This window comes from Lagenorhynchus albirostris, chromosome 14 (assembly GCF_949774975.1).
Source record: "Lagenorhynchus albirostris chromosome 14, mLagAlb1.1, whole genome shotgun sequence".
NCBI lineage: Eukaryota > Metazoa > Chordata > Mammalia > Artiodactyla > Delphinidae > Lagenorhynchus > Lagenorhynchus albirostris.
The window spans coordinates 7,668,897-7,694,779 of NC_083108.1; the positions used below are offsets into that span (position 1 = coordinate 7,668,897).

Below are 25,883 nucleotides of genomic sequence, written 5' to 3' on the forward strand. Positions count from 1 at the left end.
CAAACTTCCGAGCTGATCTCCCTGTGCTGTGAGGTTGCTTCCCACTAGCTATCTATTTTACATTTGGTAGTATATATATGTCCAAGCCACTCTCTCACTTTGTCTCAGCTTCCCCTTCCCCCTCCCTGTGTCCTCAAGTCTATTCTCTAAGTCTGCGTCTTTATCACTGTCCTGCTCTTAGGTTCTTCATATCCTTTTTTTTTTTTTTTTAGATTCCATATATGTGTTAGCATACAGTATATATTTTTCTCTTACTGACTTACTTTACTCTGTATGACAGATTCTAGGTCCATCCACCTCACTACAGATAACTCAACTTCATTTCTTTTTATGGCTGAGTAATATTCCATTGTATATATGTGCCACATCTTCTTTATCCATTCATCTGTCGATGGACAATTGGGTTGCTTCCATGTCCTGGCTGTTGTAAATAGAGCTGCAATGAACACTGTGGTACATGACTCTTTATGAATTGTGGTTTTCTCAGGGTATATGCCCAGTAGTGGGATTGCTGGGTCATATGGTAGTTCTATTTTTAGTTTTTTAAGGAACCTCCATACTGTTCTCCATAGTGGCTGTATCAATGTACACAATGAACCCACAGTGCAAGAGGGTACCCATTTCTCCACAGCCTCGCCAGCATTTGTTGTTTGTAGATTTTTTGATGATGGCCATTCTGACTGGTGTGAGGTGATACCTCACTGCAGTTTTGATTTGCATTTCCCTAATCATTAGAGATGTTGAGCATCCTTTCATATTTGTTGGCAATCTGTACATCTTCTTTGGAGAAATGTCTGTTTAAGTCTTCTGCCCATTTTGGATTGGGTTGTTTATTTTTTTGATATTGAGCTGCATGAGCTGCTTATAAATTTTGGAGATTAATCCTTTGTCATTTGCAAATATTTTCTCCCATTCTGAGGGTTGTCTTTTTGTCTTGTTTATGGTTTCCTTTGCTGTGCAAAAGCTTTTAAGTTTCATTAGGTCCCATTAGTTTATTTTTGTTTTTATTTCCATTTCTCTAGGAGGTGGGTCAAAAAGGATCTTGTGTGATTTATGTAATAGTGTTCTGCCTATGTTTTCCTCTAAGAGTTCTAGTGTCTGGCCTTACATTTAGGTCTTTAATCCATTTTGAGTTTATTTTTGTGTATGGTATTAAGGAGTGTTCTAATTTCATTCTTTTACATGTAACTTTCCAGTTTTCCCAGCACCACTTATTGAAGAGGCTGTCTTTTCTCCACTGTATATTCTTGCCTCCTTTATCAAAAATAAGGTGACCATATGTATGTGGGTTTATCTCTGGGCTTTCTATCCTGTTCCATTGATCTATATTTCTGTTTTTGTGCAAGTACCATACTGTCTTGATTACTGTAGCTTTGTAGTTTAGTCTGAAGTCAGCGAGCCTGATTCCTCCAGCTCCATAGAAAACCATTTCTTAAAGCGAGATTTTTATAAAGTGCTTAGAACAAAATTCTTCATGCAGAGTGGAAACTCTATAATAATATTTTAAAGTTAACAACTACAATAAATTGTAGTAGGATATACAAGGGAATCCCCATAAAGGTAACAGCTGATCTTTCAGCAGAAACTCTGCAAGCCAGAAGGGAGTGGCAGAACATATTTAAAGTGTTGAAAGGGAAAAACCTACAACCAAGATTAGTCTATCCAGCAAGGATCTCATTCAGATTTGACAGAGAAATTAAAACCTTTACAGACAAGCAAAAGCTAAGAGAATTCAGCAACACCAAACTAGCTTTACAACAAACGCTAAAGGAACTTCCCTAGACAGGAAACACAAGAGAAGGAAAAGACCTACAATAACAAGCCCAAAACAATTAAGGAAATGGTAATAGGAACATACATACTGATAACTACCTTAAATGTAAATGGATTAAAAGCTCCAAACAAAAGACACAGACTGACTGAATGGATACAAAAACAAGACCTGTATATATGCTGTCTACCCACTTCAGACCTAGGGACACATACACACTGAAAGTCAGGGGATGGAAAAAGATATTCCATGCAAATGGAAATCAAAAGAAAGCTGGAGTAGCAATTTTCATATCAGACAAAATAGACTTTAAAACAAAGACTATTACAAGAGACAAGAAGGACACTACATAATGATCAGGGAATCAATCCAAGAAGATATAGCAATTATAAATATTTCTGCAACCAACATAGGAGCACACCAATACATAAGGCAAATACTAACAGCCATAAAAGGGGAAATTGACAGTAACACAATCATACTAGGGGACTTTAACACCCCACTTTCACCACCGGACAGATCATCCAAAATGAAAATAAATAAGGAAACACAAGCTTTAAATGATACATTAAACAAGATGGACTTAATTGATATTTATAGGACATTCCATCCAAAAACAACAGAATATACTTTCTTCCCAAGTTCTCATGGAACATTCTGCAGGATAGGTCACATCTTGGGTCACAAATCAAGCCTTGGTGAATTTAAGAAAACTGAAATCGTATCAAGTATCTTTTTTGAACAGAATGCTATGAGCCTAGATATCAATTAAAGGAAAAAATCTGTAAAAAATATAAACACATGGAGGCTAAACAATACACTACTTAATAACCAAGACATCACTGAGGAAATGAAAAAATACCTAGAAACAAATGACAATGAAAACACGACGACCCAAAACCTATGGGATGCAGCAAAAGCAGTTCGAAGAGGGAAGTTATAGCAATACAATCCTACCTTAAGAAACAAGAAACATCTCAAATAAACAACCTAACCTTACACCTAAAGCAATCAGAGAAAGAAGAACAAAAAAATCCCAAAGTTAGTAGAAGGAAAGCTATCATAAAGATCAGATCAGAAATAAAAAGAAATGAAGGAAACAATAGCAAAGATCAATAAAACTAAAAGCTGGTTCTTTGAGAAGATAAACAAAATTGATAAACCATTAGCCAGACTCATCAAGAAAAAAAGCGAGAAGACTCAAGTCAATACAATCAGAAATGAAAAAGGAGAAGTAACAACTGACCATGCAGTAATACAAAGGATCATGAGAGATAACTACAAGCAATTCTATGCCAATAAAATGGACAACCTGGAAGAAATGGACAAATTCATAGAAAAGCACAAACTTCCGAGACTGAACCAGGAAGAAATCGAAAATATAAACAGAACAATCACAAGCACTGAAATTGAGACTGTGATTAAAACTCTTCCAACAAACAAAAGCCCAGCACCAGATGGCTTCACAGGAGAATTCTATCAAACATTTAGAGAAGAGCTAACACCTATCCTTCTCAAACTCTTCCAAATTATAGCAGAGGGAGGAACACGCCCACACTCATTCTACGAGGCTATCATCACCCTGATACCAAAACCAGACAACGATGTCCCAAAAAAGAAAACTACAGCCCAGTATCACTGATGAACATAGATGCAAAAACCCTCAACAAAATACTAGCAAACAGAATCCAACAGCACATTAAAAGGATCATACACCATGATTAAGTAGGGTTTATCCCAGGAAAGCAAGGATTTTTCAATATACGCAAATCAATTAATGTGATACACCATATTAACAAATTGAAGAATAAAAACCATATGATCATCTCAATAGATGCAGAATAAGTTTTTGACAAAATTCAACACCGATTTATGATAAAAACCCTCCAGAAAGTAGGCATAGAGGGAACTTACCTCAACATAATATAGGCCATATATGACAAACCAACAGCCAACATCATCCTCATTTGTGAAAACCTGAAAGCATTTCCACTAAGATCAGAAACAAAACAAGTTTGCCCACTCTCACCACTGTTATTCAACATTGTTTTGGAAGTTTTAACCACAGCAGTCAGAGAATAAAAAGAAATAAAAGGAATACAAATGGGAAAAAAGAAGTAAAGCTGTCACTGTTTGCAGATGACATGATACTATACATAGAGAATCCTAAAGATGCTACCAGAAAACTACTAGAGCTAATCAATGAATTTGGTAAAGTTGCAGGATAAAAAATTAATGCATAGAAATCTCTTGCATTCTTATACACTAATGAAGAAAAATCTGAAAGTGAAATTAAAGAAACACTCACATTTACCACTGCAACAAAAAGAATAAAATACCTAGGAATAAACCTACCTGATGAGAGAAAAGACATGTATGCAGAAAACTATGACACTGATGAAAGAAATTAAAGATGATACAAATAGATGGAGAGATATACCATGTCCTTGGATTCGAAGAATGAAAACTGTGAAAATGACTATACTACCCAAAGCAATCTACAGATTCAATGCAATCCCTATCAAACTACCACTGGCATTTTACACAGTAATAGAACAAAAAAATTCACAATTTGTATGGAAACACAAAAGTCCCTGAATAGCCAAAGCAATCTTGAGAAAGAAAAATGGAGCTGGAGGAATCAGGATCCCTGATTTCAGACTGTACTACAAAGCTACAGTCATCAAGACAGTATGGTACTGGCACAGAAACAGAAATATAGATCAATGGAACAGGAAGAAAGCCCAGAGATAAACCCACGCACATATGGTCACCTTATCTTTGATAAAGGAGGCAAGAATGTACAATGAAGGAAGAAAAGACAGCCTCTTCAATAAGTGGTGCTGGGAAAACTGGACAGCAACATGTAAAAGAATGAAATTAGAACACTCCCTGCCACCATACACAAAAACAAACCCAAAGTGGATTAAAGACCTAAATGTAATGCCAGACACTAGAAAACTCTTAGAAGAAAACATAGGCAGAACACTGTATGACATAAATCACAGCAAGATCCTTTTTGACCCATCTCCTAGAGAAATGGAAATAAAAACAAAAATAAACAAATGGGACCTAATGAAACTTAAAAGCTTTTGCACATCATAGGAAACCATAAACAAGACGAAAAGACAACCCTCAGGATGGGAGAAAATATTTGCAAATGAAGCAACTGACAAAGGATTAATCTCCAAAATTTACAAGCAGCTCATGCAGCTCAATAACAAAAAAACAAACAACCCAATCCAAAAATGGGCAGAAGACCTAAACAGACATTTCTCCAAAGAAGATATACAGACTGCCAACAAACACATGAAAGGATGCTCAACATCACTAATCATTAGAGAAATGCAAATGAAAACTACAGTGAGGTATGACCTCACACCAGTCAGAATGTCCGTCATCAAAAAATCTACAAACAATAAATGCTGGAGACAGTGTGGAGAAAAGGGAACCCTCTTGCCCTGTGGGTGGGAATGTAAATTGATACAGCCACCATGCAGAACAGTATGGAGGTTCCTTAAAAAATTAAAAATAGAACTACCATACGACCCAGCAATACCACTACTGAGCATATACCTGGAGGCAATCATAATTCAAAAAGAGTCATGTACCACAATGTTCATTGCAGCTGTATTTACAGTAGCCAGGATATGGAAGCAACCTAGGTGTCCATCGACAGATCAATGGATAAAGAAGATGTGGCACATATATACAATGGAATATTACTGGCCATAAAAAGAAACGAAATTGAGTTATTTGTAGTGACGTGGATGGACCTACAGTCTGCCATACAGAGTGAAGTAAGTCAGAATGAGAAAAACAAATACTGTATGCTAACACATATATATGGAATCTAAAAAAATAAAAAAACCAATGGTCGTGAAGACCCTAGGGGCAGGATGGGAATAAAGACATAGACCTACTAGAGAATGGACTTGAGGATGGCGAGGGGGAAGGGTTAGCTGGGGCAAAGTGAGAGATTGGCATGGACATATATACACTACCAAATGTAAACCAGATTGCTAGTGGGAAGCAGCCGCATAGCACAGGAAGATCAGGTCGGTGCTTTGTCACCACTTAGAGGGCTGGGATAGGGAGGGTGGGAGGGAGGGAGATGCAAGAGGGATGAGATGTGGGGATATATGTATATGTATAGTTGATTCACTGCGTTATAAAGCAGAAACTAACACACCATTGTAAAGCAATTATATTCAAATAAAGATGTTAAAAAATGTAGTACGATAGCATGCTTCCCTTTTCTGGGAAAGAAACTTCTTACTGCAAATTTAATATTGACAATGGTTAGTAATTATGGAATCTTTATACCTTATGTGGACGATCTCATTTAAGCGCTGTGATAGGTACCATTATCCTCGTTTTAGAGATCAAGAATATAAGGCTTAGAAAGATTAAGTAAGTAGCCCAAAGTCACACAACTTAGCAATGGTAAAGTTAATATTCAAACTCAGGTTTACTTAACTCTGAAACTCCCGATTTTAACCTCTGCAGACAGAGCCTCTTCACAATGACTGAGTCACCCAAATTTAGCAGAGCCACGGGGATAAAAACATCATTCAAAGTTGCTACCTCAGATCATCCAAACAAAATTAATAAGGAAACACAAGCTGTAAATGACACAATAGACCAGATCGATTTAATTGATATTTATGAGACATTCCATCCAAAAACAGAAGATTACACTTTCTTCCTAAATGCGCATAGAACAATCTCCAGGATGGATCACATCTTGGGTCACAAATCAAGCCTCAGTGAATTTAAGAAAATTGAAATCATATAAAGCATCTTTTCTGACGACAACGCTATGAGATTGGAAATCGGTCACAGGGAAAAAAACGTAAAAAACACAGACAGGGGGGACCTTGAAGATGGCGGAAGAGTAAGAAGCGGAGATCACCTTCCTCCCCACAGATACACCAGAAATACATCTACACGTGGAACAACTCCTACAGGACACCTACTGAAGGCTGGCAGAAGACCTCAGACCTCCCAAAAGGCAAGAAACTCCCCACGTACCTGGGTAGGGCAAAAAAAAAAAAAAAAGAAAAAACAGAGACAAAAGAATAGGGACGGCACCTACACCAGTGGGAGGGAGCCGTGAAGGAGGAAAAGTTTCCACACACTAGGAAGCCCCTTCGCGGGCGGAGACTGCGGGAGGCGGAGGGGGGAGCTTTGAAGCCTCGGAGGAGAGCACAGCAACAGGGGTGCGGAGGGCAAAGCGGGGAGATTCCCACACAGAGGATCGGTGCCGACCGGCACTCACCAGGCCGAGAGCCTTGTCTGCTCACCCGCCGGGGCGGGCGGGGCTGCGAGCTGAGGCTCTGAGGCTCGGGTTTCGGTTTCCGACGGAGCGCAGGGAGAGGACTGGGGTTGGCGGCTTGAACATAGCCTGAAGGGGTTAGTGCACCACAGCTAGCCGGGAGGGAGTCCGGGGAAAAGTCTGCACAAGCCGAAGAGGCAGGAGACTTTTTCTTCCCTCTGTTTCCTGGTGCGTGAGGAGAGGGGTTTAAGAGCGCAGCTTAAAGGAGCTCCAGAGACGGGCGCGAGCCGCGGCTAAAAGCGCGGACCCCAGAGACGGGCGGGAGACGCTAAGGCTGCTGCTGCCGCCACCAAGGGGCCTGTGTGCGAGCACAGGTCACTCTCCACACCCCTCTTGCGCGGAGCCTGTGCAGCCCGCCACTGCCAGGGTCCCGGGATCCAGGGACAACTTCCCCGGGAGAACGCACGGCGCGCCTCAGGCTGGTGCAAAGTCACGCCGGACTTTGCCACGGCAGGCCCGCCCCGCACTCCGTGCCCCTCCCTCCCCACCGGCCTGAGTGCGCCAGAGCCCCCGAATCAGCGGCTCCTTTAACCCCATCCTGTCTGAGCAAAAAACAGACGCCCTCCAGTGACCTACACGCAGAGACAGGGCCAAATCCAAAGCTGAGCCCCTGGGAGCTGTGAGAACAAAGAAGAGAAAGGGAAATCTCTCCCAGCAGCCTCAGAAGCAGCGGATTAAAGCTCCACAATCAACTTGATGTACCCTGCATCTGTGGAATACATGAATAGACAACCAATCATCCCAAATTAAGGAAGTGGACTTTAGGAGCAAGATCTATGATTTTTTTCCTTTTTCCTCTTTTTGTGAGTGTGTATGTGTATGCTTCTGTGTGAGATCTTGTCTGTATAGTCTTGCTTCCACCATTTGTCCTAGGGTTCTATCCGTCCATGGTTTATTTAAAAAATTTTTTTCTTAATAATCAATTTTAATTTTAATAACGTTATTATACTTTACCTTCTTTCTTTCTTTCCTTCCTTCCTTCCTTCCCTCCTTTAGATAACGAATCATCCCAAATAGAGGAGGTGGTCTCTGACAGCAAGATTTATGATTTTTCCCCCTTTACCTCTTTTAGTGAGGGTGTATGTGTATGCTTCTGTGTAAGATTTTGTCTGTATAGCTTTGCTTCCAACATTTGTCCTAAGGTTCTATCCGTCCCTTTTTTTTTTCTAAATAAGAATTTTTTAATTCAATAACTTTATTTTATTTTTACTGTATCTTCTTTCTGTCTTTTTTCCTTCTTTCCCTCCTTCCTTCCTTCCTCCCTCCCTCCTTTCTTTCCTTCTTGCCTTCTTTCCTTCTTTGCTTCTTTCTTTCTTTCTTTCTTCCTTCCTTCCCTCCTTTCCTTCTTTCTTTCCTCATACTTCTACTAATTCCCTCTACTTTTTCTCCCTTTTATTCTGAGCCGTGTGGATGAAAGGCTCTTGGTGCTCCAGCCAGGAGTCAGGGCTCTGCCTCTGAGGTAGGAGAGCCAACTTCAGGACACTGGTCCACAAGAGACGTCCCAGCTCCACATAATATCAAACGGTGAAAATCTCCCAGAGATCTCCATCTCAACACCAGCACCCAGCTTCACTCAACGACCAGCAAGCCACAATGCTGGACAACCTATGCCAAACAACTAGCAAAACAGGAACACAACCCCACCCATGAGCAGAGAGGCTGCCTAAAATCATAATAAGGCCACAGACACCCCAAAACACACCACCAGACGTGAACCTGCCCACTAGAGAGACAAGATCCAGCCTCATCCACCACAACACAGGCACTAGTCGCCTCCACCAGGAAGCCTACACAACCCACTGAACCAACCTTAGCCACTGGAGACAGACATCAAAAACAGCGGGAACTACGAACCTGCAGTCTGCAAAAAGGAGACCCCAAACAGAGTAGGATAAGCAAAATGAGAAGACAGAAAAACACACAGCAGATAAAGGAGCAAGATAAAAATGCACCAGACCTAACAAATGAAGAGGAAATAGCCAGTCTACCTGAAAAAGAATTCAGAATAATGATAGTAAGGATGATCCGAAATCTTGGAAATGGAATGGACAAAATGCAAGAAACAGTTAACAAGGACCTAGAAGAAATAAAGATGAAACAAGCAATGATGAACAACACAATAAATGAAATTAAAAGTACTCTAGATGGGATCAATAGCAGAATAACTGAGGCAGAAGAACGGATAAGTGACCTGGAAGATAAAATAGTGGAAATAACTACTGCAGAGCAGAATAAAGAAAAAAGAATGAAAAGAACTGAGGACAGTCTCAAGAGACCTCTGGGACAACATTAAACGCACCAACATTCGAACTATAGGGGTTCCAGAAGAAGAAGAGAAAAAGAAAGGGACTGAGAAAATATTTGAAGAGATTATAGTTGAAAACTTCCCTAATATGGGAAAGGAAATAGTTAATCCAGTCCAGGAAGCACAGAGAGTCCCATACAGGATAAATACAAGCAGAAATACGCCAAGACACATATTAATCAATCTGTCAAAAATTAAATACAAAGAAAGCATATTAAAAGCAGCAAGGGAAAAACAACAAATAACACATAAGGGAATCCCCATAAGGTTAACAGCTGATCTCTCAGCAGAAACCCTACAAGCCAGAAAGGAGTGGGAGGACATACTGAAAGTGATGAAGGAGAAAAACCTGCAGCCAAGACTACTCTACCCAGCAAGGATCTCATTCAGATTTGATGGAGAAATTAAAACCTTTACAGACAAGCAAAAGCTGAGAGAGTTCAGCACCACCAAACCAGCTTTACAACAAATGCTAAAGGATCTTCTCTAGGCAAGAAACACAAGAGAAGGAAAAGACCTATAATAACAAACCCAAAACAATTTAGAAAATGGGAATAGGAACATACATATCGATAATTACCTTAAATGTAAATGGATTAAATGCTCCCACCAAAAGACACAGATTGGCTGAATGGATACAAAAACAAGACCCTTATATATGCTGTCTACAAGAGACCCACTTCAGACCTAGAGACACATACAGACTGAAAGTAAGGGGATGGAAAAAGATATTCCATGCAAATGGAAACCAAAAGAAAGCTAGAGTAGCAATTCTCGTATCAGACAAAATAGACTTTAAAATAAGGACTATTAAAAGAGACAAAGAAGGACACTACATAATGATCAAGGGATCGATCCAAGAAGAAGATATAACAATTGTAAATATTTATGCACCCAACATAGGAGCACCTCAATACATAAGACAAATACTAACAGCCATAAAAGGGGAAATCGACAGTAACACATTCATAGTAGGGGACTTAAACACCCCACTTTCACCCATGGACAGATCATCCAAAATGAAAATAAATAAGGAAACACAAGCTTTAAATGATACATTAAACAAGATGGACTTAATTGATATTTATAGGACACTCCATCCAAAAACAACAGAATACACATTTTTCTCAAGTGCTCATGGAACATTCTCCAGGATAGATCATATCTTGGGTCACAAATCAAGCCTTGGTAAATTTAAGAAAATTGAAATTGTATCAAGTATCTTTTCTGACCACAACACCATGAGACTAGATATCAATTACAGGAAAAGGTCTGTAAAAAATACAAACACATGGAGGCTAAACAATACACTACTTAATAATGAAGTGATCACTGAAGAAATCAAAGAGGAAATCAAAAAATACCTAGAAACAAATGACAACAGAGACACAACGACCCAAAACCTATGGGATGCAGCAAAAGCAGTTCTAAGGGGGAAGTTTATAGCAATACAAGCCCCCCTTAAGAAGCAGGAAACATCTCGAATAAACAACCTAACCTTGCACCTCAAGCAATTAGAGAAAGAAGAACAAAAAAACCCCAAAGCTAGCAGAAAGAAAGAAATCATAAAAATCAGATCAGAAATAAATGAAAAAGAAATGAAGGAAACAATAGCAAAGATCAATAAAACTAAAAGCTGGTTCTTTGAGAAGATAAACAAAATTGATAAACCACTAGCCAGACTCATCAAGAAAAAAAGGGAGAAGACTCAAATCAATAGAATTAGAAATGAAAAAGGAGAGGTAACAACTGACACTGCAGAAATAAAAGAGATCATGAGAGATTACTACAAGCAACTCTATGCCAATAAAATGGACAATCTGGATGAAATGGACAAATTCTTAGAAATGCACAACCTGCCAAGACTGAATCAGGAAGAAATAGAAAATATGAACAGACCAATCACAAGCACTGAAATTGAAACTGTGATTAAAAATCTTCCAACAAACAAAAGCCCAGGACCAGATGGCTTCACAGGAGAATTCTATCAAACATTTAGAGAAGAGCTAACACCTATCCTTCTCAAACTCTTCCAAAATATAGCAGAGGGAGGAACACTCCCAAACTCCTTCTACGAGGCCACCATCACCTTGATACCAAAACCAGACAAGGATGTCACAAAGAAAGAAAACTACAGGCCAATATCACTGATGAACATAGATGCAAAAATCCTCAACAAAATACTAGCAAACAGAATCCAACAGCACATTAAAAGGATCATACACCTTGATCAAGTGGGGTTTATTCCAGGAATGCAAGGATTCTTCAATATATGCAAATCTATCAATGTGATAAACCATATTAACAAATTGAAGGAGAAAAACCATATGATCATCTCCATAGATGCAGAGAAAGCTTTTGACAAAATTCAACACCCATTTATGATAAAAACCCTGCAGAAGGTAGGCATAGAGGGAACTTTCCTCAACATAATAAAGGCCATATATGACAAACCCACAGCCAACATCATCCTCAATGGTGAAAAACTGAAAGCATTTCCACTAAGATCAGGAACAAGACAAGGTTGCCCACTCTCACCACTCTTATTCAACATAGTTTTGGAAGTTTTAGCCACAGCAATCAGAGAAGAAAAGGAAATAAAAGGAATCCAAATTGGAAAAGTAGAAGTAAAGCTGTCACTGTTTGCAGATGACATGATCCTATACATAGAGAATCCTAAAGATGCTACCAGAAAACTACTAGAGCTAATCAATGAATTTGGTAAAGTGGCAGGATACAAAATTAATGCACAGAAATCTCTGGCATTCCTATATACTAATGATGAAAAATCTGAAAGTGAAATCAAGAAAACACTCCCATTTACCATTGCAACAAAAAGAATAAAATATCTAGGAATAAACCTACCTAAGGAGACAAAAGACCTGCATGCAGAAAATTATAAGACACTGATAAAAGAAATTAAAGATGATACAAATAGAAGGAGAGATATGCCACGTTCTTGGATTGGAAGAATCAACATTGTGAAAATGACTCTACTACCCAAAGCAATCTATAGATTCAATGCAATCCCTATCAAACTACCACTGGCATTTGTCACAGAACTAGAACAAAAAATTTTGCAATTTGTATGGAAACACAAAAGACCCCGAATAGCCAAAGCAATCTTGAGAACGAAAAAAGGAACTGGAGGAATCAGGCTCCCTGACTTCAGACTATACTACAAAGCTACAGTTATCAAGACAGTATGGTACTGGCACAAAAACAGAAAGATAGATCAATGGAACAGGATAGAAAGCCCAGAGATAAACCCACGCACATATGGACACCTTATCTTTGATAAAGGTGGCAGGAATGTACAGTGGAGAAAGGACAGCCTCTTCAATAAGTGGTGCTGGGAAAACTGGACAGGTACATGTAAAAGTATGAGAGTAGATCACTCCCTAACACCATACACAAAAATAAGCTCAAAATGGATTAAAGACCTAAATGTAAGGCGAGAAACTATCAAACTCTTAGAGGAAAACATAGGCAGAACACTCTATGACATAAATCACAGCAAGATCCTTTCTGACCCACCTCCTAGAGTAATGGAAATAAAAACAAAAATAAACAAATGGGACCTAATGAAACTTCAAAGCTTTTGCACAGCAAAGGAAACCATAAACAAGACCAAAAGACAACCCTCAGAATGGGAGAAAATATTTGCAAATGAAGCAACTGACAAAGGATTAATCTCCAAAATTTACAAGCAGCTCATGCAGCTCAATAACAAAAAAACAAACAACCCAATCCAAAAATGGGCAGAAGACCTAAATAGACATTTCTCCAAAGAAGATATACAGACTGCCAACAAACACGTGAAAGAATGCTCAACATCATTAATCATTAGAGAAATGCAAATCAAAACTACAATGAGATATCATCTCACACCAGTCAGAATGGCCATCATCAAAAAATCTAGAAACAATAAATGCTGGAGAGGGTGTGGAGAAAAGAGAACACTCTTGCACTGCTGGTAGGAATGTGAATTGGTTCAGCCACTATGGAGAACAGTATGGAGGTTCCTTAAAAAACTACAAATAGAACTACCATATGACCCAGCAATCCCACTACTGGGCATATACCCTGAGAAAACCAAAATTCAAAAAGAGTCATGTACCAAAATGTTCATTGCAGCTCTATTTACAATAGCCCGGAGATGGAAACAACCTAAGTGCCCATCATCGGATGAATGGATAAAGAAGATGTGGCACATATATACAATGGAATATTACTCAGCCATAAAAAGAAACGAAATTGAGCTATTTGTAATGAGGTGGATAGACCTAGAGTCTGTCATACAGAGTGAAGTAATTCAGAAAGAAAAAGACAAATACCGTATGCTAACACATATATATGGAATTTAAGAAAAAAAAATGTCATGAAGAACCTAGGGGTAAGGCAGGAATAAAGATGCAGACCTCCTAGAGAACGGACTTGAGGTTATGGGGAGGGGGAAGGGTGAGCTGTGACAGGGCGAGAGAGCATCATGGACATATACACACTAACAAATGTAGTAAGGTAGATAGCTAGTGGGAAGCAGCCGCATGGCACAGGGATATTGGCTCGGTGCTTTGTGACAGCCTGGAGGGGTGGTATAGGGAGGGTGGGAGGGAGGGAGACGCAAGAGGGAAAACATATGGGAACATATGTTTATGTATGACTGATTCACTTTGTTATAAAGCAGAAACTAACACACCATTGTAAAGCAATTATACCCCAATAAAGATGTTAAAAAAATTTAAAAAAAGGCAAGTTAGAAAAAAAAAACAAACACAGACAGATGGAGGCTAAACAATACGTTACTAAATAACCGAGAGATCACTGAAGAAATCAAAGAGGAAATCAAAAAATACCTAGAGACAAATGACAATGAAAACACGACAATCCAAAACCTACTGGATGCAGCAAAAGCAGTTCTAAGAAGGCAGTTTATAACAATACAATCCTACCTCAAGAAACAACAAACATCTCAAATAATCTAACCTTACACATAAAGGAGTGGAGAAAGAAGAACAAACAAAACCCAACGTTAGCAGAAGGAAAGAAATCATAAAAATCAGAGCAGAAATAAGTGAAATAGAAACAAAGAAAACAAGAGCAAAGATCAATAGAATTAAAAGCTGGTTCTTTGAGAAGATAAAATTGATAAACCATTAGCCAGACTCATCAAGAAAAAGAGGGAGTGGACTCAAATCAATAAAATTGGAAATGAAAAAGAAGAAGTTACAACAGACACCGCAGAAATAAAAGGCATCCTAAGAGACTACTACAAGCAACCCTATGCCAATAAAATGGACAACCTGGAAGAAATGGACAAATGCTTAGAAAGGTATAACCTTCCAAGACTGCACCAGGAAGAAATAGAAAATATGAACAGAACAATCACAAGTAACGAAATTGAAACTGTGATTAAAAATCTTCCAAAAAACAAAAGTCCAGGACCAGATGGTTTCACAGGTGAATTCTATCAAACATTTAGAGAAGCGCTAACACTCATCCTTCTCAAACTCTTCCATAAATTGCAGAGGAAGGAACACTCCCAAACTCATTCTATGAGGCCACCATCACCCTGATACCAAAACTAGACGAAGATACTACAAAAAAATAAAATGACACACCAATATCACTGATGAATATAGTTGCAAAAATCCTCAACAAAATACTAGCAAACAGAATCCAACAGCACATTAAAAGGATCATACACCATGATCAAGTGGGATTTATCCCAGGGATGCAAGGATTCTTCAATATATGCAAATCAATCAATGTGATACACCATATTAACAAATTGAAGAAGAAAAACCATATGATCATCTCAATAGATGCAGAAAAAGCTAGTGACAAAATTCAACACCCATTTATGATAAAACCTCTCCAGAAAGTGGGCATAGAGGGACACCTACCTCAACATAATAAAGGTTACATACAAGAAACCCACAGCAAACATCATTCTCAATGGTGAAAAACTGAAAGCATTTCCTCTAAGATCAGGAACAAGACAAGGATGTCCACTCTCACCACTATTATTCAACATAGTTTTGGAAGTCCTAGCCATGGCAATCATAGAAGAGAAAGAAATAAAATGAATACAAATTGGAAAAGAAGAAATAAACTGTCACTGTTTGCAGATGACATGATACTATATGTAGAGAATCCTAAAGGTGCCACCAGAAAACCACTATAGCTAATCAATGAATTTGGTAAAGTTGCAGGATACAAAATTAATGCACAGAAATCTCTTGCATTCCTATATACTAACGATGAAAAATCTGAAAGAGAAATTAAGAAAACACTCCCATTTACCATTGCAACAAAGAGAATAAAATACCTAGGAATAAACCTACCTGATGAGACAAAAGACCTGTATGCAGAAAAGTATAAGACACTGATGAAAGAAATTAAAGATGATACCAACTGATGGAGAGATATACCATGTTCTTGGATTGGAAGAATCAACATTGTGAAAATGACTATACTACCCAAGCAATCTACAGATTCAGTGCATTCCCCATCAAACTACCAATGGCATTCTTCACAGAATTAGAACAAAAAATTTCACAATTTGTATGGAAACATAAAAGACCCCGAGTAGCCAAAGCAATCTTGAGAAAGAAAAATGGAGCTGGAGGAATCAGGCTCCCTGACTTCAGACGATACTACAAAGCTACAGTCATCAAGACAGTATGGTACTGGCACAAAACAGAAAGATAGATCAATGGAACAGGATAGAAAGCCCAGAGGTAAACCCACGCACATATGGTCACCTTATCTTTGATAAAGGAGGCAGGAATGTACAGTGGAGAAAGGACAGCCTCTTCAATAAGTGGTGCTGGGAAAACTGGACAGCAACATGTAAAAGAATGAAATTAGAACACTCCCTAACACCATACACAAAAATAAACTCAAAAGGGATTAGAGACCTAAACGTAAGACCAGACACTATAAAACTCTTAGAGGAAAACATAGGCAGAACACTGTATGACATAAATCACAGCAAGATCTTTTTTGATCCACCTCCTAGAGTAATGGAAATAAAAACAAAAATAAACAAATGGGACCTAATGAAACTTAAGCTTTTGCAAAGCAAAGGAAACTACTAAGAAGACAAGAAGACAACCCTCAGAATGGGAGAAAATATTTGCAAATGAATCAACAAAGGATTAATCTCCAAAATATAGAATCAGCTCATGCAGCTCAGTATTAAAATATCAAGCAACCCAATCCAAAACTGGGCAGAAGACCTAAATAGACATTTCTCCACAGAAGACATACACGTGGTCAAGAAGCACATGAAAAGCTGCTCAACATCACTAATTATTAAAGAAATGCAAATCAAAACTACAATGAGGTATTTGACCTCACACCAGTTAGAATGGGCTTCATCAGAAAATCTACAAATAACAAATGCTGGAGAGGGTGTGGAGAAAAGGGAACCCTCTTGCACTGTTGCTCGGAATGTAAATTGATATAGCCACTGTGGAGAACAGTATGGAGGTTCCTTAAAAAACTAAAAATAGAATGACCATATGACCCAGAAATCCCACTACTGCACATATACTCAGAGAAAACCATAATTCAAAAAGACACATGCACCCCAATGTTCATTGCAGCACTGTTTACAATAGCCAGGTCATGGAAGCAACCTAAATGCCCATCGACAGACGAATGGATAAAGAAGTTGTGGTACATATATACAATGGAATATTACTCAGCCATAAAAAGGAATGAAATTGAGTCATTTGCAGAGACGTTGATGAATCTAGAGACTGTCATACAGAGTGAAGTAAGTCAGAAAAACAAATATCGTATATTAATGCATATATGTGGAACCTAGAAAAATGGTACAGATGAAACTGGTTTGCAGGGCAGAAGTTGAGACACAGATGTAGAGAACAAACGTATGGACACCAAGGGGGGAAAGCGGCAGGAGGTGGTGGTGGTGGTGGTGTGATGAATTGGGAGATTGGGATTGACATGTATAGACTGATGTGAATAAAATGGATGACTAATAAGAACCTGCTGTGTAAAAAAATAAAATTCAAACTTTAAAAAAAAATGGAAAAAGAAAATGTAGATTCACCATAAAATTTGCTACCTCAGAAGCTAGTAGAAGAAACAGGTTTATAAACAAATAGATTGGTATATTAAAGCTATACCTAAATGTCTGGGAGCTTGGTAGAGGGAGTGATGGATGATAACTGTGGGGTATGAGGGACATTTCACACTGAGAATATTTGGAGCGTCTTTTTGGTGTCTATCTTGGGGAAGCAACTGTTTCATTCCTCTCTGAAAACTGATATCCAGGGAGGCACTTTCTGCCTTTGACTTCCCCTTCGTAAGGTACGGATACGCAGTACATGTTCATAGAGAAGGTTTGATAGACACAGAGTGTTGATTCTAAAAACCGGCTCATGTTTTCAGGTTTGTTGCCACATCGCCAGAAGCAGGGTCGGGCCTTATGGACAATGTGGGATGTATTGGCTGCTGTGGACCCACAGTGACTGATTCACCTGACAACATGTAGATCAAATCCTGGGAAGATGGGAGCGTGAACACGTGCAAGCTCCTTTTTACCACTGGTGCAGATTTCTCTGTGTGTGTGTGTGTTACTTGCTACAGGAGGCTTTTATTAACTTTGCAATTTGGAAAACATCATATCATGAAAATTTAAACAGAAGATCTCAATGGAAGCAATTTGAAAACCACGCGAACTTGAAATTAAACAGGCAGTAAAGAAGGACAGAGGGTCAGAGCTGAGCAAAGAGTGAGTAAATCCTTTGATTTACCTCCTTCATCTCCGCCAGAACCCTATTTACCGTTTTCCAAAGGTTATCTCTAATTCTAATTGCCTGTTTGCATCCTGTCCTTCTGAGAAATTGGAGCAGCAGATGCCCTTTCGGTGAACATAACATGCCTTCTGTGTAATCAGGTTGGCTGCTGTGCTGACACCGGGGGTCTGGAGCTAATTACAGATGTACCACGGGCGGAGGGAGCAGACAGTTCAGAGCTGGCATCTGAATATTAATCAGTTTAATGAAAGCAGAACTCCAAAAGTTGTCACCTTTACAAACGGCACCCCCAATCGTCCTTAATTCCGAGAGCGAAGTTGTTCAGGCTGTTCAAAAACGAGTCCCAGCCTATCCCATGGAGATTTGTGTAAAAAATAGTAATTAAATGTATCAGGGAAAGTTTAAGGATAACACACAGTCTCATAAGGCAGCGCATGGGGATCATTTCCAGCTCACATTCTCGATGCCCCCTTCTCATCATTGTAGCTTGTGGAAGAGCTCATCCCGGATGGAAGCATCAGGTGGAGAGGCAGAAACCCAGCATCTCACAGTATCTCCTGTGCTACCAAAGGAAAGACTGGCAGCAGCAAGTGTCTGTGTTCACTAACAACAATCCTAAAGCAAGGAACAGACACGCCAACAAAGGCCTGAGCCTGTGCACAGAGAAGAGCTGCTGGGACAGTGGAGTGGACGTGGCTCCTTTCGCGACACTGGTTGAGAACTGTCCTCAGAGAGAAGAGTGGCCTCGACGCCATCCCCTCCTTGTATCCTTTATAATGCATTTTCTAATACATTTTTGAGTTCATTGAAGACTCACAAGTGCCTCCCGTGAGCGAGCTTTGGTACCACCCATGGTCTTTACTAGTTTGATTTGTCATCTTTAATAAATGCTCTTGTCATCTTCACAAATCCCACTTTAAAGACCCTGCTCTATACTCCATCATCTAAATAAGTAGAATGGCAATTAAAAGTCAAGGTGAGAGCCTTAAGTAAGAAAAACTCTGACCTCCTTACTGTAAGCAGCTCCTTTGCCCCTTTTCTGTTTCTTTTTCCCTGTTTTCCTTAGACCCTAGTCATAAAGATGAGATCAGGCAACATTTAACATAGCTCCTGGTTTCTGCTTTTCTAAATATACACAACACCTTACCTAACCTGTTGGTCCCTTTCCTGGATGAGAACGAGTAAGAATGAAGAATTAAGTAGTTAAAGAATGACTAACTCTCTACCCCTAGCTTCTTCCCCTTAGCAAATTTGCGGGTGGACCCTGCGGGGGCAGGTAGACCCCGTGGGCAAGATGCATCCCAAGGAAGATGGGAAGGAGTCAGCAGGCCTGCACACAGCGGAAAAATGATGAAGAATCTGACCTCCTGCCTTAATGATTAACTGAGATGGTTTCCCCTTTTTCCCTTTAAAAGCTGTCATGGCTGAGCAGAACCTTGGGAACTGGTCTCTGGACATGAGTCCACCATCTCCCCAGATTGCCGGCTTTTCTGAATAAAGTCCATCCTTCTCTACTGAAATTGCCTCTCGATTTATTGGCGGTTGAGTGGTCTTTTTCTTTCTTTCCCCTTCCTCCCTCCCTCCCCCCCCTTCTTTCTTTCTGTCTCCTGCTTTTTTTGACTGTTCCTCATCCTCACAGCACATCTTCTGCTGAAGGCCTTGGAACTAAAATCACAGTTCTATCACTAGTAAAACAAATGATGTGTTTTGAGCATTCACTTTTGAGTCAAGAGTTCAAGATCATGTTTCCTTCCCTTTAACAGTTTATGTTTCCCTGAGTCTAGAGATAACATCTCTAGAATGTGTTTGTTTGTTTGTTTTGTGGTACGCGGGCCTCTCACTGTTGTGGCCTCTCCCGTTGCGGAGCGGCCATGGCTCACGGGCCCAGCTGCTCTGCGGCATGTGGGATCTTCCCGGACCGGGGCACGAACCCGTGTCCCCTGCATCGGCAGGCGGACTCTCAACCACTGCGCCACCAGGGAAGCCCTAGAATGTGTTTTGACACAAATGTTTTTCATAAATGCAGAAGTTAGAGAGACATAAATAAAAAATTACTTTCTAATACAAATCAATCATCCCGATTACCTGGTAAAAATCAAGAAAAGGAAAAGTATTTATTAACGACTTCTCCAGGAAGAGGTGACATAACCCATCACAGCCATTTAGGGATAGAGATTTTAACAGCAGCTGCCTCGTACTTAGCTAGTGTGTACTTGTTAAAGAGGAATCATTCTGTTTCTCAATCTTTTTGACTCCAGAGAGCTAGAGCACACTGGGGAAACCATAACAGCTCATACTCTCACAGCGCTGTTCTGGGAGTACCATGGAGAGATCTGCTATTGCACCTTTCTTCCAAACATTAGAGCAAACAAAACGCAGGATGTCAGTATTGATACGTCAATCTTTTACAGTGCATATTGCCTCTATGGTTATAGACTGGATGACAGAAGTGAATACAGTAAAACCAAGTAAAGTGCAGTTTTGAGGGTGACCGGCAATTGAAGTCATAGGTAAGTCTTTATGTGTAATGGATTTGTTTTCACACCAGGAATTTTTTTTCCGTTCCACTACGTGTGCTGCTTATTAATGAATTCCAATCTATTAAACTCTAAGCATATAAAACTTTCCCCCCTTTACCTTCTGAATGAAAGCCTGTTGAATTTAATTCATATTGATCTCAGCTTCACAGTTAGAATGTTAACAGTATGGTGAAAAAATTCTAACGACAGATTTTTATTCCTCAATGCTACCTGCAGTTTACTTGATGATATATCACCCACCAACGCCAGAGTTTTCCTTTGACTCTGGAAGATCAATGATGATAGCTGCTTGACTATGTTCTCCTCTTTGTAAAGAAGAGGTGATGCCACTTCAAGGAGCACAACTGAGGGAGATGCAAAATAACCACTTTTAAATGTAGTTTAGTGAAAAAATGCACCTGTGCGTGAAGGGGTGATGAGGTGGTTTCTATTTTGATTTTTCTTGATTCAGTAGTTTTATTCTGCCCTAATTCCATGAGGGCAGAGCCTGAGGAGATTACACCCCAGTAAAAACCATGGTCAAAGGCTCTGCCCCTCCACCTCTCTCAGCAGAACAAAAGGAGAACAAAATAAATCATTGTCAAAGTATCACTAACAAATTTATACCTATATTGACCTATATATCGTCTACCTACCTACAATCTATTTATCTATCTGTATCTCTATGATATAACCATAATATGAGGGGTATATAAAATGGCAAAATGTATTGCTCTAAGAAGTATGCAACACAAAAATAAATGCACAGTAGAGTGAAATGTACTCTACATTGAGTATATTCTATATTTATCTGACTTACAGCAATTACCCTAATCAATGCATATTTTTTGTTACATAAAAACAACAACTAACGACCAAAGAAGAATGTGACATTGAGATTGAAGGGGTTCGGAATGAGCCTCCCCAAAATGTGCCACTTTGGCGTGTGGATTATTTTGAGCTGAAGACAGTCAAGGTCCAAAAGACTCAGGAAGAGCTTTAACCTCTCACTTAATTGCCTAAAAGAATTCCGACAGGGGGCCTGGCTCAGACACAGAGATAACTTTATCTGAATGACCGATCAGTGTGGCAGGGCAAACAGTTAATTACCAAACATCTGCTCTTCTTATCGTCCTGTGACTCACCTTCCTCCCCTTGGAAGCCCCAGGCCCCTGTCCCTTCCCTTAGCTCAGGATACGCCATATAAGCCTCGGTTGCCAGACTTGCCTTTGGCTCTCATGGGACTCCCGTGTATATATATATATATATATATATATATATATATATATATATAAATAAAACAAATTGTTCTTCTCCTGCTAATCTAATGTCAATTTAATTATTAGACCAGCCAAAGAACCTGGAAGGTTAGAAGGTAAATTTTACCTTGCCAACAAGATCATATAAATAAACAGTTCATCGTAATCAATAAGGCATTTGAAACCCTTAACTGGAAATTAATATTTGTGACATAAATCATAGAGAATTCTAATTAGTTATTGATTCTATTTTATTGTGTAAATCAATACTGTCCTCCAACAAGTCTCTGGCAATGTTTTCAGAAATTTAATGCATTCTGGTATTTTTTGTTGGGTGCTTATGACATTATTTCTGAAGTTATCAGTCTAAATCTTAATGCTACCTTCGGAGAAAAGTTTTCTGTATGTTACCATGAAAACCAGTCTTTTATTTGCTGGGATTACAAACCGACACCTTGTCAGAACCCAAAGTTTTCAGTACAGTGGTTCCAACCCATTTCCAATCTATTTGTATTAACATCTCGCTTTCTTTTTGCTTAGAAATTTAACTGTTTTTATTCTCTTATTCAAATATTCCATAGTTTTAGTTTTCTTCTATTGAATATCAATATTTACATATATATGTTTACGTTTAAATAAAAACAACCTTACGTTAAAGGCATATTTTCTAATTTTTCTAATCCCCGGAACAAGCAAGATTCGCTTCATAAGATCATGACTCGGGCGATTTTAGTGTGTGGTCACTGGCATTTGTGGACAGAAAAAAACAGAATGGAAGCACGTCTCCTCTTTCTGACAAATGAAACTGTCAAAGCCGTTCCCCTCCTTTTCTCAATCCTCTAATCCTTGTGCCATTAAAGATTTTCTCATACAAATAAATAATACAAAAAGATAATAAGGATCTATTAAATACAGGTAGTCAAGTTGGTGATAAGAGGGTTCATTTAAAATATCAAATACAATTCTGTAAGTGACTAACGTGGTTCTGACTGCTTTTCCTTGCAGAATGTATCCTTAATCATTCATTCCCACTCATCAAATCCCATTATTCTAGCTTTGAAACTCTGGCAAGCAAATACTGCTTTAAAAATACACTATTTCAGTTTGCTTGTTACAGAAATTTTTTCTTTTTTTGTCAAAACATTGAGTGTTGTTAATATGAGCAAAAGTTAATGTATGAAAAGAAAAATATTCTGAAAGGTTATGATGGCCATTCCTTCACCAGGTATTTATTGGGTACCTAAGTATGTTCAAGCCTATTATGCTCAAAAAAGGTTTGGTGAGTGTTTTCAGCTGTGTTTTTTTAGCCTTATTTTTCCTAGTTCCTGCTTCCTCCTGTCTTGGTCAGCTGTTAGTTTCTTGCAGCTGAATATTTTATCTGAAGGTTAAGTTTATGAATTTAGGACAAAAGGGAAAAAATAGGAAGAAAACCACGGAAACTGAGTTCTGCTGCTGTCGATCAAATACCTGCTCTCTGTTCCTCTGATTCACCTGCCAAGCAGTCAGTCAACGCCTTATCGTTAGGAAAAATACAGAAGCAACAATACTTACACCTGTCTCCTTCTGCCCTGCACCCTCCCATATGGTTTCTATGTCAAGGCTTTGGCTAAACCTTAAAACTATGAGTAGGTTCATGCAGCATTTCATCACAGAGCTGAAAGTCAGCCTCCTGAACTGATATTCAATCCTATTACGGCAACAAGATGCTAAGTAAGAAATCCTTTGTAAAACACAGCATGAAACAGACCCTGGTATTAGCTACTTTTAGCTTCTGATAATATGTTTTGTATAATGTTTTAGTCAAATTCCTGTGCCAAAGCGGGTCCTCAGCCCTTGGTGATCTTTGGGATAATTTTTACCATGAGTCTATGAAATGATACCTTTAGCAAAGCCACGGTAAATCTCAGAGCTCCCACTGTGGCCAGTGACAGCTGATAACTGGAAATGGAGGAAAAGCAAGCAATGCAAATACAAAGCAATTTGCGTGGCTGGTGGTCCACCTGTAGGAAGCTAAAGCAGGTGCTTTATGGTTACTTGCCTTGCAAACTGTAGATTTCCCCAACGCTGTTCTGACGAGTGATGTGATGCCAGTATGCACTGCGAGGAAGAGATATTGATTTGGATAACGTCATTGGTTCAGTCAAGCTTGTCTGAAGCTAAAAGAAAAAGATAACGTGTGTTAGGCTTTATTTAAAATAGTAAACTGAAATGTGTTCTTTTAAAAGTTCAGCGTTAAACGTGGGTGACATATGATATAATGTTACAGATTCCTGCACTACCTGCTGTTTCAAATACCATTTTGGTTTTTTTGGAGGGGGGTGCGTGGTGCGCCGTGTGGCTTTCAGGATCTTAGTTCCCCGACCAGGGATTGAACCTGGGGCCACTGAAATGAAAGCTCTGAATACTAACCACTGGACTGCCAGGGAACTCCTAAGATATCATTTTAAAAAAAGGAAAATCATGACTGAAAAAATATGAAATGAACACTTGTAAGCAATTCATCTCACTCATTAATTAAGAAGGGAACAAAAAGATGGTCGACTGATTCCAAGGAGAATTCAAAGGGCTTCTAGCTGGTCAGGAACGCTGTAAACAGCCACAGCAATAATCAATTACATTCCATCAGACACGTTTATTTGCATTTCTGTAAGCAAGAATTACCTGCATTGCTGATACTATCAGCTTTCTACAATTTATTGAATTGTAAAATAACTCAAAAAATGGAGGTGCAAGCCCTTTCAGAAACAGATACCCCCAAATGGTGCCAGACACAAGATACCATTTCTTTTTTTTTTTGCGGTTCGCGGGCCTCTCACTGTTGCGGGCTCTCCCGTGGCGGAGCACAGGCTCCGGACGCGCAGGCTCAGCGGCCACGGCTCACGGGCCCAGCCGCTCCGCGGCATGTGGGATCTTCCCTGACTGGGGCACGAACCCGCGTCCCCTGCATCAGCAGGCGGACTGTCTACCACTGCGCCACCAGGGAAGCCCAAGATACCATTTCTTTTTCACCCATTTCATTGTCTGTTGGGCTGCACCCCACAAGCCTACAAGCCCTGTGCTTGCCCAGCTTCAAGACCGAAGAAAGAGCCCGGAGCTGGCAACAGAGACATCAGTGGTTTAATGGATGGGGGAGCTTACATGTCTGAAGCAAGGTCCTGGAGTGACACCGTACCATGTGCCGGCGCAAGTCAGGCAGGACGTGGCAGGACATGGCGGCAGTCTTTGCTGTGGGAGGGGGATTGCCACTTATATGGGGATTGACGTCAGGTGGACTCATTAGTTACCAGGGAAACCAGCGGAGGGAATGCACCTCCCCGCCCCTTTGATAAGAACAATCACCAGCTGGGACCTGGGGCAAGTACGCAGGAAGGTCTGTCCTATGCATAGGGTGTAGGTGAAGCAGGCCCTGGTCGGGCAGGGGATAGACAGAGAGCAAGAGAGCAGCCATCCTGAGTGGCCTGAACATACAGCGTCTTACAGTTTTTCCTGACACCCGCTCCCACCCTTCCCCAATGGCTCTTTCCTCAAATAGATCTTTTTCCTTGCTCCTGCAATAGGAGTTTGTACATATTAGAAAAAGTGTTTTCCCTGAGAAGTTCTGTGATAAAAGTGTGGTATGTTTTCTTATTTGAAAGATAAACTGTAAGGTTAGCTACAGAGATCCACACAACATCCCATCAGGTGATGCTCAGACACGTGATTAGTTCAAATAGAAAAATACTTTACATTGCATTTTCAGGAAAGAAATTTATTTTTACTGATTCACAGTTTTTAAAAAAATATCCAGAAATGGTTTTGTTTGGCCTTCGTGCACATTTCTCTGATGTAATCCGAGCAAACGTGCACTTTCTGACAGTGGGCAATCCTCTAATTAATAACATCTCAGGGCTTCCCTGGTG

The 25,883-nt window shown here is 39.7% G+C and overlaps 1 protein-coding gene across 1 annotated transcript in view; it reads right to left on the reverse strand.

Annotated features, from left to right (window-relative positions):
• DOK6 (docking protein 6) overlaps positions 1–25,883 on the reverse strand; it is a 418,569-nt gene that overhangs the window by 62,399 nt on the left and 330,287 nt on the right. The window contains exon 7 of the mRNA XM_060120964.1: positions 24,023–24,140. Within this exon, the coding sequence (XP_059976947.1) occupies positions 24,023–24,140 (118 nt within the window). The remainder of the gene's footprint in view (positions 1–24,022; positions 24,141–25,883) is intronic.